The 13,561-nt window shown below is 46.6% G+C and overlaps 1 protein-coding gene across 1 annotated transcript in view; it reads left to right on the top strand.

The window, feature by feature from the left end:
• The window catches only part of Nr1i2 (nuclear receptor subfamily 1 group I member 2), a 59,182-nt gene extending 46,183 nt beyond the window's left edge, over window positions 1–12,999 (top strand). The window contains exons 3-10 of the mRNA XM_047565487.1: window positions 2,397–2,615; window positions 5,316–5,449; window positions 5,857–6,044; window positions 6,866–7,140; window positions 9,190–9,332; window positions 9,530–9,646; window positions 9,960–10,065; window positions 11,476–12,999. Coding sequence (XP_047421443.1) covers window positions 2,397–2,615; window positions 5,316–5,449; window positions 5,857–6,044; window positions 6,866–7,140; window positions 9,190–9,332; window positions 9,530–9,646; window positions 9,960–10,065; window positions 11,476–11,620 — 1,327 coding nt within the window. The 3' untranslated portion in view covers window positions 11,621–12,999. The remainder of the gene's footprint in view (window positions 1–2,396; window positions 2,616–5,315; window positions 5,450–5,856; window positions 6,045–6,865; window positions 7,141–9,189; window positions 9,333–9,529; window positions 9,647–9,959; window positions 10,066–11,475) is intronic.
• The last annotated feature ends 562 nt before the right edge of the window (window positions 13,000–13,561 follow it).

Raw genomic sequence — 13,561 nt, 5'->3', positions numbered from 1 at the left:
AATTTGCTTAGCTTCCAAACAACATGCAATATTTGTCTTTCTCCACCTGGCTCACTTCATATAGCATAGTGTCCTCCAGTTCTATCTATGGTGCTGAAATTTCTATGATTTCATTCTTTTTTATGGCTGAAAATATAACACTGTGCACACATGACACATTTTCTTTATCGACCCATTCATTAATGGATATCTTAGTTGATTCCATATAGTAACTCTTGTGACTAGTTGATAAACTGATTTCATTTTCTTTGGATGTACATCCGACTGTGGGTTAGTTGGAACATTGAGTAGATCTATGTTTACTTTTTCAAGGAATCTCTGTATTGGTTTCCATAGGGGCTGTACTAATTTTATTCCCACCAACAGTGTATGAGAGTTCCCCTCACCATGTGTCTTTTTTTGTAATAGCCATTCTAACTGGAGTGAGATATCTCATTATAGTTTCGATTTGAATTTCTCTGACAGTTAGTAATATTAAGCATTGTTTTTTCATATACCCTTTGGACATTTGCATATCTTTTTTAAAAATGTCTACTCAGATCATCGACCCATTTTTTAAGCATGCCTCCCCAATTTTTGCCATTAAGTTATTTGAGTTTCTTGTCTATTCTAGACATTAATCTTCTGTCAGATGAATAGTTTGTATTTTCTACCAGAGTGAAGGTTTTCTCTTCAAACTATTTTTTTCTTTGCTGTGCTGTAGCTTCTTAGTTTCTATAATATCATTGTATATTTTTACTTTCTGTCATTTTGGAGATCTTGTCCAGAAAAGAATCTTTACCTATCCCACCATCTAGAAGCATTTCTCCTGTGTTTTCTTCCGTATTTCTACCACCTTATCTTGTTTTCCCATTTGTCACCCTTTCAGTTTCTTTTTATGTCTTTAGTGGTCTCTTTTTTGACTTTTTAAAAATTCCATTTTCCCTTTCAGCTTATACTTTCTATGTCTAGACTTTTGGTGATTACCCTAGACATTTAAACAAGCATGTTTCACTATTAAAAATATAAGGTCTGTCCTATCTCCTTTCCTCAACAATGTAGAACCTTACAAAGCTTTCACCATGCTTATCCGTCTCCTGACCTACACATTGTCGACAATTTCAGTTGTGTTTTGCTTTTCCTAACTTGTAAGACATTGTTATTGGTTTATATAATTGCTATTTATTCCAATTTTATAGACAATGTTCATTCATCTTTCAAATCTGCTTGCTCAATATTATGACCTTTGTAACTTACATCTTCAATCTCTTCTACTGTTTATGTAAATACGTTTTGGTTTTGATGATTCAGGAAGTCTTTGCATGTTTAATTCTGCTTTAAGCTGTTTTTGTTGACTCTAGCTCATGGTGCTTTGTTAGTCTTTTGACTCATGATTTGTGAGTTTTTGCTTATACTTATTAGAAATTATGTGTGTAACTATTTGTACCTAAGTAGAAAGTGGAAAGTCAGTTCCTTCAAAGAGGAGAATGTGCAGTCACCTCTCTGGGTATCTGGAAGAACTACTGACCCACAAGCACTTGAAATCGAATCCTGGGCTTGATGTTTTTGTAAACACCCAAAATACATCTTTTTTTTTTTTCTTCTTCTTTTCTTTCTCAAGCCTGAGGTCAGGATTGTGACCTGAAAAATCAGAGAAGACACCCCCCGCCACCACACATATATGTGCAATTCAAGTTTCTAGTCAGCTTGTTTATTCAGTTTTCTGGAGGGCCATTTTCTTCCTACATGGTGATCCTGGTTCTACTACCACTGAATCCCCATCCACCTGGTTACTCAGGTGAAAACCCTCTTTCTGCTAGCCTTTCCAGAGTCTCTGGGAGGTTGGGCTACACCACACCTAAATGACCATCCTCCTCTGGAGCTCTTCAACCCCAGAAATCATTTTGAACAGTAGTCTGTCCTATGAGCTATCCTCTGTTCAGGGCTTTGACCAGCTCATGACCTCCTAATCTCAACCTACTCAAATACGGCCTCCATGATCCAATCTAGCCCAGACAGTACCTTTTTATTTTGTTTCCTCTCTTCCTTCCTCCCTCCCACCCCCCACTTCTTTTTCTGGTGCTGGGATGTGAACTCAGGGCCTCACTCACACTAAGCAAGTGCTTTACCACTGAACTATATCCCCAGTCCAGTTTCTTCTTATTTATTTTCACCTTTTCCTCCCCTTCTCTCTTCCATGTTTTGTTCATATGTTCTACTCCAGGGTCCTATGATTGCATACAAAATATCTTGGAAAATAACTCAAACCTCCTGCCCACATTTTTTTCCATGAAAGGTCAGCTCTGGGGTCCAGCATTGAACCCACTCAGTCACAAGAGACTGAGTGTTACTTCTGCAGCCTTGGCACACTACTGTTCAGCCCTTTCATTGACTATTGTTTTTTCCTTTACTTATAGTCCAAGAGGTTCAGAAGCAAACCTGGAGGTGAGACCTGAAGAAAGTTGGAGCCATGCTGACCTTGAACACTTCAAAGAAGCAACTTCTATATCTGGAAAGCCCACCACCAATGCAGATGAGGAAGAAGGGAGTCCCCAAATCTGCCGTGTCTGTGGGGACAAGGCCAATGGCTATCACTTCAATGTCATGACATGTGAGGGATGCAAGGGCTTTTTCAGGTAATCACCCATCAACCTTCACTCACTGGGTCACATCTAACAGGAGTCTGCCAGTAACCCTGCTGGGCAATGTCTCAGGGCTTCAGTTTGATCTGTCTCCTGGATTCAGATAGTGGGCTGGTAGCCCACCCAGAGGCCTTCTAATTAGAGTTGAATGAACCATTTATACCTCAGAGCAATCCATCATCTCTTTCTTCCAGGTTCTACCTGGGAAAAGTCCCCTTCCATTAAGATACCCTTTTATGTATTCATCAGTGAAAGATCAGTCAGTCAAAGAGTAAAGAATTTGAAAATTCAAAACACAAAGTGTTCAAATCAGTTTTGTAGGACAATAATTTAGAGTGGCCTAAAATAAATGAAAAAGAAAATAAGCTCACCTAGAACAGATAAAACAGGGAGAATTTACAAATGAAGGACTAAAACATCCCAGCTCACAGAAAGCAGGCCTGGACAGAAGGTTCACCTGTCTAGTTGAAGACACAGAAAGACCAAAGTCAGCTCAGTGAGACCACTCTCAGCAACAGGACTCAGACCAAGAGAGAGAACCAGATCAAGAAAGGAGGGGAAGGGAAGAAGGAATGTGGGCGGAAAAGCCCCAGTCTGCCCCCAGGAAGGGAGAGGGCATGCAGTGTCTTGGGATCCTTGTACATTTACAAGATGGCCAGACTGACTTGGCCCTTTGTAGAGTTCTTCCTGCTGACTGGATATTCTAGTGGAAATGCATGTCACCGAGGCAAGGCCTCGCCCTGCAAACCCAACGATGGACTGTTGGTCAGGAAGTCATGGGTGGGGGCTCAGCTGTCCATGGGAGGACTTCCAGACCTGGATGATCCCAGGGAGGCACTGCAGCAGCCTCTGTTAAGACCAGTTCAGTGACAGTGGACTGAATAAACCCCTGCATAAGGGCAGACATGGCCAGGTCTGAGCAGTTCTCAGGTTGTATGGGGGTTAATGGCTGGGGTAGGTCTGAAGGCATCATGTTCCAGGGAGAAATGAGCATTTGTCCTATGGTCTACAACAGAGTGAGGCGCAGAAGCAGTAGTAGGCTGTGTTCAGTTACTAGACACAGAACACTTCAGGAAAACGTGTTACCACTCCTAAAAAGAAGTCTAGACAAATGCTTTCACCTCAGGAATCCTGCAGCTAAGTTCTTTGTGTTTTTCTCTCTGCCATTCTACCCAAAGACTCTGATTTCAGTATGGGGGTACAAAATGCCAGGGTCCCCAGGCAGTAGCCATGATATTCAGCAGAGAAACAAAAAGGCTATCTCTTCTCCCTTCAAGAGCAAGAAAACCTTTCCCAGAAGATTCCCTTATGCCACATAGGCTAGAGATGGCCCTGAACTGCTCCTGAACTATTTACTAGCAAAGATCCCCAGATAGATCTCTGAACTGGGCACATGGATGCATGAAGGCAGGTGGACATCTGAACCAGATCAGGATCCTTCCAGAAAAGAAGAGGATGCCTGGAGCATCTGTCCAAGCAGCATCCACGTAGATTGCCTTGGGGTGCAGAGATCCTCTGCTCTTCTCTCTCCAATCGGGTGCTATTCCTGGGACTCCCAGAGGGACATGACATATCATAGTAGCTAGAAGCTTGCATTTGGTATCAGGCAGACCTGGACTTAAATTTCATGGATTAGCTGGAAGACAGGTGGTGATCTATCTTCTCAAAGCCTCTGTTTCCCTCATCTCTACCAGGTAGATGACAGGATGAATTTTATAGGATTTTGAAAACTAAATTTACAAAGCTTTGCAATCTATCAAGCCCAGCATGTGATAGCATGCCTCTAATAAATGTGAGTCCTTCCTCCCAACCCCCATTTACCTGTTTGACTTGTACTTTGGAGTAGCTTCAAGGGTCTCCTCAAGGGTCTTCCTTGCCCCGAGCAAGGGAAAACTTCTTTCATTTTATCCAGCTATGGAAATGAGGGGAAGCAAAGCTAGGGCTTCACTGGCAAGGTCTGAGTGGGAAGTTCAGATGCCTGGGATGTTGGCAGGCCCTGGGTTGTGCTGGAGTCTTCGCCAGGCCTTTCCCACTGCCTGCCACCTGCTGCCCCTATACAAGGGCCTGAGCCCCAGTGCCCACACACTCTGCTCATACAGGGCTCTCCTCTTTGCCCCCATGTCAAGCCGGAGAACCCACTTTGCAAGGGGGAAGCCATTGTCCAGTGAGGTGGATTAGCTTACTGGTTCCCCAGACTGCTCCTGGGCCCCCACTCTGGAATGAAAGCTGGGGACAGGAGGGGACTGCTATGTTTCTTATCCTCTTAGATCAAGTTGCCACTATGTCCCTCTTTTAAGAAGGAGAAATCCAGGAAGAAGCCCATCTCCATGGAAACACTGCCTTAGTAACAAAGGAGGGGACAGGTGCTTGGGGAGGAGGCTGGACCTGGAGTTGAAGTGTCCCAGAAAGTGGCTTCCCGCTGCAGAAACCCATAAAAAGCACAAGTCCTATTTCCTGTGGGAATGCTGCATAATAGATCTTCCCTGCTCCTCTAGAGGACCTCTAGGGAAGAGCCTCCACCTGCCTTCCCTATAGTACCTGATTCAACTGGGAAGGCAAAGCTGAGGCCCACAGAGCTTGGGGTCAGTGTGTACCACCCGCGGCTGAGAGGGGCTAGGAGAGGGGTGGTGTGACCTGGAGCCCCGACCTAGGGAGCCCCATGCAGCCTGCCTTCTGCTCTTTCTATTCTCACAGGAGGGCCATGAAACGCAATGTCCGGCTGAGGTGCCCCTTCCGCAAAGGCACCTGCGAGATCACCCGAAAGACCCGGAGGCAGTGCCAGGCTTGTCGCTTGCGCAAGTGCCTGGAGAGCGGCATGAAGAAGGAGAGTGAGCGTCGGGCTGCCCCGGGCGGGCTGCGCCGGCATTGCGCGCTCCGTGCGAGTGCGATCAGGGGCCCTGTAGAAACGCACTGTGGGCATGTGCGTGAGCGCTCGTAGATGTGCTCCCAGAGCAGACACGTGAGCTCATGAGCACACATGACCTTGTGTCTGTGTGCTACAGGCAGCCACCTGGAGGAGAACTTGCAAGAAGGATTTGGGAGATACAGGCCATTTTTATTTTCTGCTCTAGAGGTGTGGTGGCCATCGCTGATCAGGGCTATGCCCCTTCTTTCCCCTCAGCTGCCCCTGCATGCTTCCTTTTGTCCCCTTCTTTCCGTCCTGGATTTGTAACCAAACTGGGGAGGGTTAACTTGTGGGGACAAGTGTGTTGAGCCTGCTCCACTGAACCTGCAGTGATCATGTCCGATACCGCGGTGGAGCAAAGACGAGCGCTGATTAAGAGGAAGAAGAAGGAACGAATCGCCGCTCAACCACCGGGGGTGCAGGGGCTGACAGAAGAACAGCGATCCTTGATCAGGGAGCTGATGGATGCTCAGATGAAAACCTTTGACTCCACCTTCTCTCATTTCAAGGATTTCCGGGTAGGAGGCTTAGAGCTGCCCCAGATGCTGAGTTAGTTGCTCAGTACCCGCTGGGGTCTCATTCCCAGTGTTTCCCACACTGTGGGCCGGGGTCAGGAGTCAATATCCCCTGAGAACTTGCGAGAGATGCAAATTTTCAGGTTCTTCCCACCTTCTGCATTCCTGGAGTAAGGCATAGCCCCCAGCTGATGCCCTGGCTGGCTCATGTTTGAGAATCTACTCTCTTGGAGCAGATAGGAACTGGGTCTGAGTCTTAAGTGGAGGTTGAACTAGGCTTTATGAGGACAGGGTCAGGACCTGTTGTGGGGTGTGAGCTTTGTGAACCAGTGTTCCTTAACAATCCCAGTGTTAGCTGCATCTCTAATCCTGGCACCCTTCCTTCCTGTGTGCTCACAAGTATCTCTGGTGACCTGCCCAGCTTACAGAACTGTATTATCCCCAGAGACCTCAGTGTCTGCTCTTTCCATCTGCAGCTCCTTAACCCTTCCAAGTCTCCTGAGCCCAATAGCAGGAATGCTTGTGACACAGCAGGGTAGGGGTCCCCTTCGCCCTCCATTCCGACCAGTCAGGGATGTGTGCATCCATTAATTCATGGATCCAGAAAGTACCCACTGATGCAAGATGGCCAGAGAGAAGACACAAGTACTGGGTGTGTATGTGTGTGCAAAGGCACGTGTGTGACCATGAGTGCTTGTAATTGTGTATCTTCTCAGGCTGCAGCTGGTTGTCTGGGATGTGTGGGAACCTGTGTGGTCCCTGCAGGATGGGCCCATCTATGAAAATGAGGCTCTCTTATCCCCATCTCCTGTCTTGTGTCCCAGCTGCCAGAGGTGTTTAGCAGTGGCCATGAGATTCCAGAGTTTCTGCAGACCCCACCAGGGGAAGACCCTGTCAATTGGAGCCAGATCAAGGAAGATCTGTGTACCCTGAAGATCTCTCTGCAGCTGCGAGGGGAAGATGGCAGCATGTGGAAATATAAACCTCCAACCAACAGTGACGGGAAGGAGATCATTCCCCTGCTGCCCCACCTGGCTGACATGTCAACCTACATGTTCAAGGGTATCATCAACTTTGCTAAAGTCATCTCCTACTTCAGGTAGGACATGGGACTTGGTGGATGGATGTGGAAGGGAAAAGGAAATAACCAAAAGGGTCTGGGGTAGATTCCCCTGAATTTGGGGGGACTTTGGTGCCAAATGACCCCTCCTTTGTTTCTGCCCCTCAAGTCACTGGTGCTGCCAGGGAATAGGTTGCTAGCTGTGTGGCTCAATGGCTTTGTGGATATGGGTCTGCCCTGTAATCCAGTGGGTCTTAGCCTCTCATTTGGAGATAGGAGCTAATAGTACCTTCTTTGTAGGACTGCCATATGAAATAAGAAAACATCTGAAGATCACCCAGCACATAGTGGAAATTCAGATATTAATTCCTTCCCCTATTTCCCCCATGATGGCAGGAACCATAAGACGACAGTTTCAGAGCAATGGAGGAATTGGAAGGAAAAAAGAGAGAGAGAGGACCAGAGGCCGGGCCTCTAGCTATCTGCTGCCAAGAGATATCCAAGCAGGCCATGGGGAAGATGGGTGGTCCTGAGATTCAAAGGACCAGGACTCCCCACAGTTAGGCATAGAGACAACATCCAGGACAACTGGTTCAGCAAGGAGCCTGGAACCCGTTAGTATGGTGGGAACCACAGCCCATAAGATAATCTGGAGGTCTAGAGATGGTGCTAGGTATGTTTGTCCTTGGGTTGGCCACCTTACCTTGCTAAGCCTGCTTCAGAGAAGGTGAATCACACATGCGAGGAACCCAGATTGCATCAGCAGACAGAGGGCAGGTTATATTCTAGGAGCCGCAGATTACCTTTGGCTCTGTGTGACACACAGGATTGGCTTAATGATATTAGGATGGCAACAGCCTTGAATAGGATTCAGACTGTGGCAAATTAGTTCAAAGGAGCAGGAAGAAAAGTCTACTTACTAGTGTGAACATTGGCAGATTCCTGCTGGGTATCCACTGAGTCATGATTTAACTCCAGGGTGGGAGGTTATTAGCTATTCCTCCTAACCACAAATTTTGAGAACAGTGACCCCAGGCATCCCTGTTACCTTCTTTCTAGAAACAGATTCATTGTGGGTAAGAAACTTGCAAAACTTCTCAGCTGATCAGTGGTGGAGGGCACATTTGGAAGTATGTGCTTGCAGAGTGCAGATTCCAGAGCCAGCTACCTTCCAGGGCCTGAGTTTGGCTCTGGGGAGACACAGAAGAATAAGGTCAATTTCATAGCATTTTAAGTTCAGTATTATGGAGCAAAGGAAGTGATATGTGTGTGAGTAGCACAGGGTCTAATGTCCCAAGGAGACCGAAGGCAGGGACAGGGCTTTCTTAGGAGTTCACCATGACTGACCTTAGTTTCTCAGCCTCTTCCTTTGCAGGAACATTTTCTTCAGGGAGGAGTTGGGGGTCTCTCTCAGTTTGGGACAGAGAGGTCCCTGTAGGATGGGCCCATGAATATCAGAGGTTTATTAAGCAGCCGCTGTGGTTAGGCCCGTGTTTAGTGCTAGGAGTGGAGCTCAAAGCATTCAGGCTGCCTTGAGAGAAACAGTAGAAATAGGCAAATATTAAAGCCAACATAAAAAACAGGTAGCAAATATCCTCACCATGGAGTGCATACCAAAGGAGTGGCATGTGTCGAAGAACTCCACACACTCTGGAAACACTTCTGGGAGGACCAAGGACATATCTTGGCCTAAAGAACTCAGGATTTACTTAAGTGAAGCTACGGGGGCAATTATTCCAAGTTAGGAAACTGAGGCAGAGGTATAAAACTAAGGAGCAGGAGCCAAGGTATCAACTAGGTCAGTGGCTGTGTAGGGAGTTGGAGGAGATGATCTAGGCTGTAAAGGACCTGGCTGCTAAGCTAAGTGGGCATGGAGAGTTCTTGAAGGTAGTAGGAGAGATAAGATAAGAAGAGTAACCTGCTTGGCTGGATTGTGACGGAGAGAGAGGGGAGGCAACCAGGAAGCAATTGTAGGAGTCCTCAGAGGAAGGAGCCTGTCCTACCTCCTCCCTTAATATCTGGGTTATGGTACCAGCCTGTGGGCAACTTCCCTGAGAACTGTCATCTTCTCACCATCCTTACTGCTAGGGATTTGCCCATTGAGGACCAGATCTCCCTACTGAAGGGGGCCACCATTGAGCTGTGCATACTGAGGTTCAACATGATGTTCAACGCAGAGACTGGGACCTGGGAGTGTGGTCGGCTGGCTTACTGCTTGGAAGACTCTGAAGGTGCTCAAGAGACCCTGCCTGCCCTGGTAGAGGGAGGGGGACATGACAGTTGTGGGTGGAAGGGAGCCACGTCAGGACATGCAGGTCTTGGGACCATAAGGCAGGAAGACTGAATGATAGAACAAAAGACCTTAGAAAGATTGGTTCTTGGGTCAGCTTCTCAAAATGCTGCCCCTCCATCCTATACCCACCCACAGGTGGCTTCCAGAAACTTCTGCTGGATCCTTTGATGAAATTCCACTACATGCTGAAGAAGCTGCAGCTGCATAAGGAGGAGTATGTGCTGATGCAGGCCATCTCCCTTTTCTCCCCAGGTGATGGCCTTCCCCAGCTTGCACACACCCCTCACCATGATCCACAGGGGGCAGCAGCCCCTCTTCTGCCCTCCCCAGGGAAGGTCCCAGCCCACAGTCTTGTTCCCTATTCCCTGCACAGTAGGGTGGGAATGGGACTCTAACTGGTTTCTCCTTGGGTCAGTGGGGTGATGTAGAACTCTAGTCCTCCTTTCTTTGCCTGGGTGACTGACTCAGAAGGTGGCTGGCCAGCAGTTTACCCTCTCTGAGTCAGACTGAGCCTATTTTTGCCCCTTCCCACCCTTGCTGGCACCACTGTCTTCCCTTCCTGCAGACCGCCCAGGTGTGGTGCAGCGTGGTGTGGTGGACCAGTTGCAAGAGCGATTTGCCATCACTCTGAAGGCCTACATCGAATGCATTCGGCCCCAGCCAGCCCACCGGTGAGCATGAGCAGGCAGGGCTGACGTGAGGGCATGAGGAGCTCTCCCTGTAGCCTTGCCTAACTTTCAGCCTACTCTGAGCCATGCTTGGTGTGGCTTCTGATGACCAGCACTTTGGGGCCATGTTCTGTGACCTCTATTAAGGCATACTGCCTAGTCAGCCTGAGGACCAGTCCACTCATGGGGAAACCCAAGGAAGGCCAGGGCTGTGCCCAGCTTAGTGGACACTTGTCTGCCAGGGCCTTCTGTCCTCCTCTCATCAAGGAGCCAGATACTCTCCTGTGTTTCTTGTAGGGTCTTCTAGTAATGGCCAATAATAACCATAATGATGGTAAAGATAATGATATCAATAATGATAATCATAAATAAATTTTAATAGCTTTGTTGGGAAGTACCAAATCTGGTGCCAAGCAATTCATATATCTTGTCATCTTTAATCCTCAAAACACTAACATGAGATGTATACCAACACCAACCTGAAAAGGAAGCCAAGGCTCAGGACATTTGCCTAGGGTCCAGAAGTATAGAGGCTGGCAGTGGACCAAGTCAAACCAAGTCCAAAGCTCAAGCTTTTGAGCATTACCTAAGAACTTCCCAGGAAGAACACAAACAAACTGGAAGTAGGGAAGTCCTTACCTTGTTCTGGTCATGACTTAGAAGAGGAAGGCTGCTTGGGACTTAGCCCAAACCAGGGTTTCCATAACTTCACTGATCCTCAGAGTCCCTGCGACCCAGTGACCAGTCTGATGCCCAAAGACCTGAAGACAAGGACAAATTTGAATTTCAGAGAACCCAAAGCCATCACAATTAAGGCCAGCACTAGTTGTTATAGTATGAATAGGAAACTCAAATTCTCACTTGGCTTATACCAGCTTTCTTTTTGCTCAGCATCCTGGGATGCTGGGGTTGGCCATGACTTATTTGCTCAGTTTTACCCTGTATGGAGCTAGGAGGCTTGAGGTGCCAGCTTCCATCATGGAGAAACTGAGGCACATGGTATGCATAGACATTAAATCCAGAGCTGGATCCAGGAAGGGAGTCCAGTCTGCAGTCTCTAACTTCCACAACTATTCTGCTCAGTCCTGGGCCCTGGACATTAACCAAGATAGTGATTCCCCTCAACCCCAGATTAACCCATGCATATAGCACCTGCAAGATCTGGATTTTCCACCAAGGTCTATGTTACAAAGACTCAAGGCCCACGGATGAGGAGGGAGAGTATGGCTCCCACCTCAAGTACCTGTAGGCTGTTTTGCCCTTCTTGTGCACAGGCTGGCAGAATTCAGTCAAGCATTGTGTCTTTGCTGACTTGAACCTGAGTAAACTTGCATGCCCTCAGAGCAGGGCCAGGGCTGGCGGGTCAAGGGGAGGAATGGCTACACCCCAACCTTTCCTCTGGCTGTTCCACAGGTTCCTGTTCCTGAAGATCATGGCTGTACTCACGGAACTGCGCAGCATCAACGCCGAGCACACTCAGAGGCTGCTGCGCATCCAAGACACACACCCCTTTGCCACACCCCTTATGAGAGAGTTGTTCAGCCCCACAGATGGCTGAGTGACTGTCCTTGGGTGGAGCCTCTGTGGAACAGCCAGACCGGAGCTTTCTGAGTTACCACATCTGGGGCTAGACAGAAGGACACGACTGACAGCCTGTGATCACAGCTGGCTAGCATTCCTCAAGGAGGGGGCTGGAGTCTCTCCAGTCCCCAGTTCAGTCTGTGGAGAGGGAAGTCATGGACCCTATGTGGAGGGTGCACTGGCCTGTAGGTCAGGACTGTTAAGCCAGGCTGCCCTCCCCTTAGACAAAGCCCTGTGGTCCAGTAATAAATCCCCGAATCCCACTAAATCCCATGCAGTATTGTGGTGGGTGGAGGGGAAGGGGTGAGAGGCTGGGTTTCCATACATACCCCAGTTCACTGGCTTCAGTCTTTTCATTGCTACCTCTCACAGTCCTGCTTCCCACTTCCCACTCATTCTCACTCTTAGCTTCCTGCCTTGAGTTGCCAGGTGGGTTTTCAGGCCTGTGCCATCAGCAGGTGCATGTCTGTGGTGTCTCTGAGAGAAGCTGAGAAGCCCACACCGAATGTCAGAAAGTGGTCATGACCTTGTGCTGGGCACATCCTTCTGTGTCTCTGCATCTACTCAAATACACATTAAGAATGCACTGACACTCTGCAACCTGCTGTGGGGTGTACAGTGTTGATTTAGATGTGGACCCTGACCTCGAAGAGTTCATGTTTAAGAAAACAAAGCTGAAACACCAGTGATGCAGATCGACACATAAGGAAGAATTAACACATAAGAAGCACAAGGAACGATTTTGTATGGATAATGAGCTGCACTGGGATTTTGTGGGCACCTGGACCCAGTGAAGAGTCCTTAGGACATGTTTATGGAAAGAAGGGATGGGAACTGTGGCTTTGGGTACCTGGGCGTGACTTGGCACAGGCACATTCGCTCCCCATCTGACTGGGGCCTGGGTTTGCTCCTGAGGCTGGAACACTTGGTGCTGTGACAAGGCTATAGTGACAGTGAATAAATGTGCTAGAGCAAAACAACCTGCATGTGCTTCTATTCCTTGTCAATATGCTATTCTCGAAACTGAGAAGTGTAAAAGTGTCAACCTCCTTATAACTATTTGTGAATAAAACTGTTTGCATTTTTACAAGCTTAATTTTACATAAGGTATTTAATACATAATTTATTCTTATTAATTTAATAAGGCATTTAATAGGTCTAGCAAAGGTGTTCCTGGTTTAATGTCAAATTGAGGAAAAAGGTTGTGAATAATGAACTTTTGGCTAGAGGTGTGAAAAATTTTTGGCCTTCTAATCTGGGGAAGAAAGAAATGCACGAGTGGGCAAGTAGAAATAAAAATACAGACACACGCATATAGTTTTTTACGACTTACTGCCTTTTATATACCTGAAGACTGTTAGTGTAAGAACATAAAAATGAATTAACTTGGTTTGCTCATAAAATAATTGTTCTGAATAAAATTTTAAAGAATATACATATCATAATTAAAGTGTAAATGAATTTTAAATGTTTAATATTTGGTTGCAAATGAAGCTGCAAGATAAACTGAATTTTAAGAAACATAATTGCTTAGCTTTCACCATTTTATAAGGAAAATTTGAAAACATTAAGAAATCATCAATAATACAAATCAAAGAAGTAAACATATCCCTGACATCCCTCTAATTTTACCTCTCTGCATCAAGGAGATAAAGTACTCATTTTTAGAAAAGAAACCAAGGGAAAATAGAGTGCCTTTCCACAAGCTCAATGAATACAGCTTTTGCTCCCAGGAATTTCAACTAATTTATATTTATTTAATTTTTAATCAGTTATAATTAGAAATATAAATTTCCAATTTGGAAATATACATTACATTCATCTATATTCATCAGTAATATATACCCCTTTCTTTTCCTGGGGGAAATAACTTTTAGTGTGCTACTTGCCCGAGTCTGAAATTGTTGTTGGATGTAGG

This window comes from Sciurus carolinensis, chromosome 9 (assembly GCF_902686445.1).
Source record: "Sciurus carolinensis chromosome 9, mSciCar1.2, whole genome shotgun sequence".
In the NCBI taxonomy this organism is placed as follows: domain Eukaryota; kingdom Metazoa; phylum Chordata; class Mammalia; order Rodentia; family Sciuridae; genus Sciurus; species Sciurus carolinensis.
This window is presented reverse-complemented; position numbering and strand designations above follow the sequence as displayed.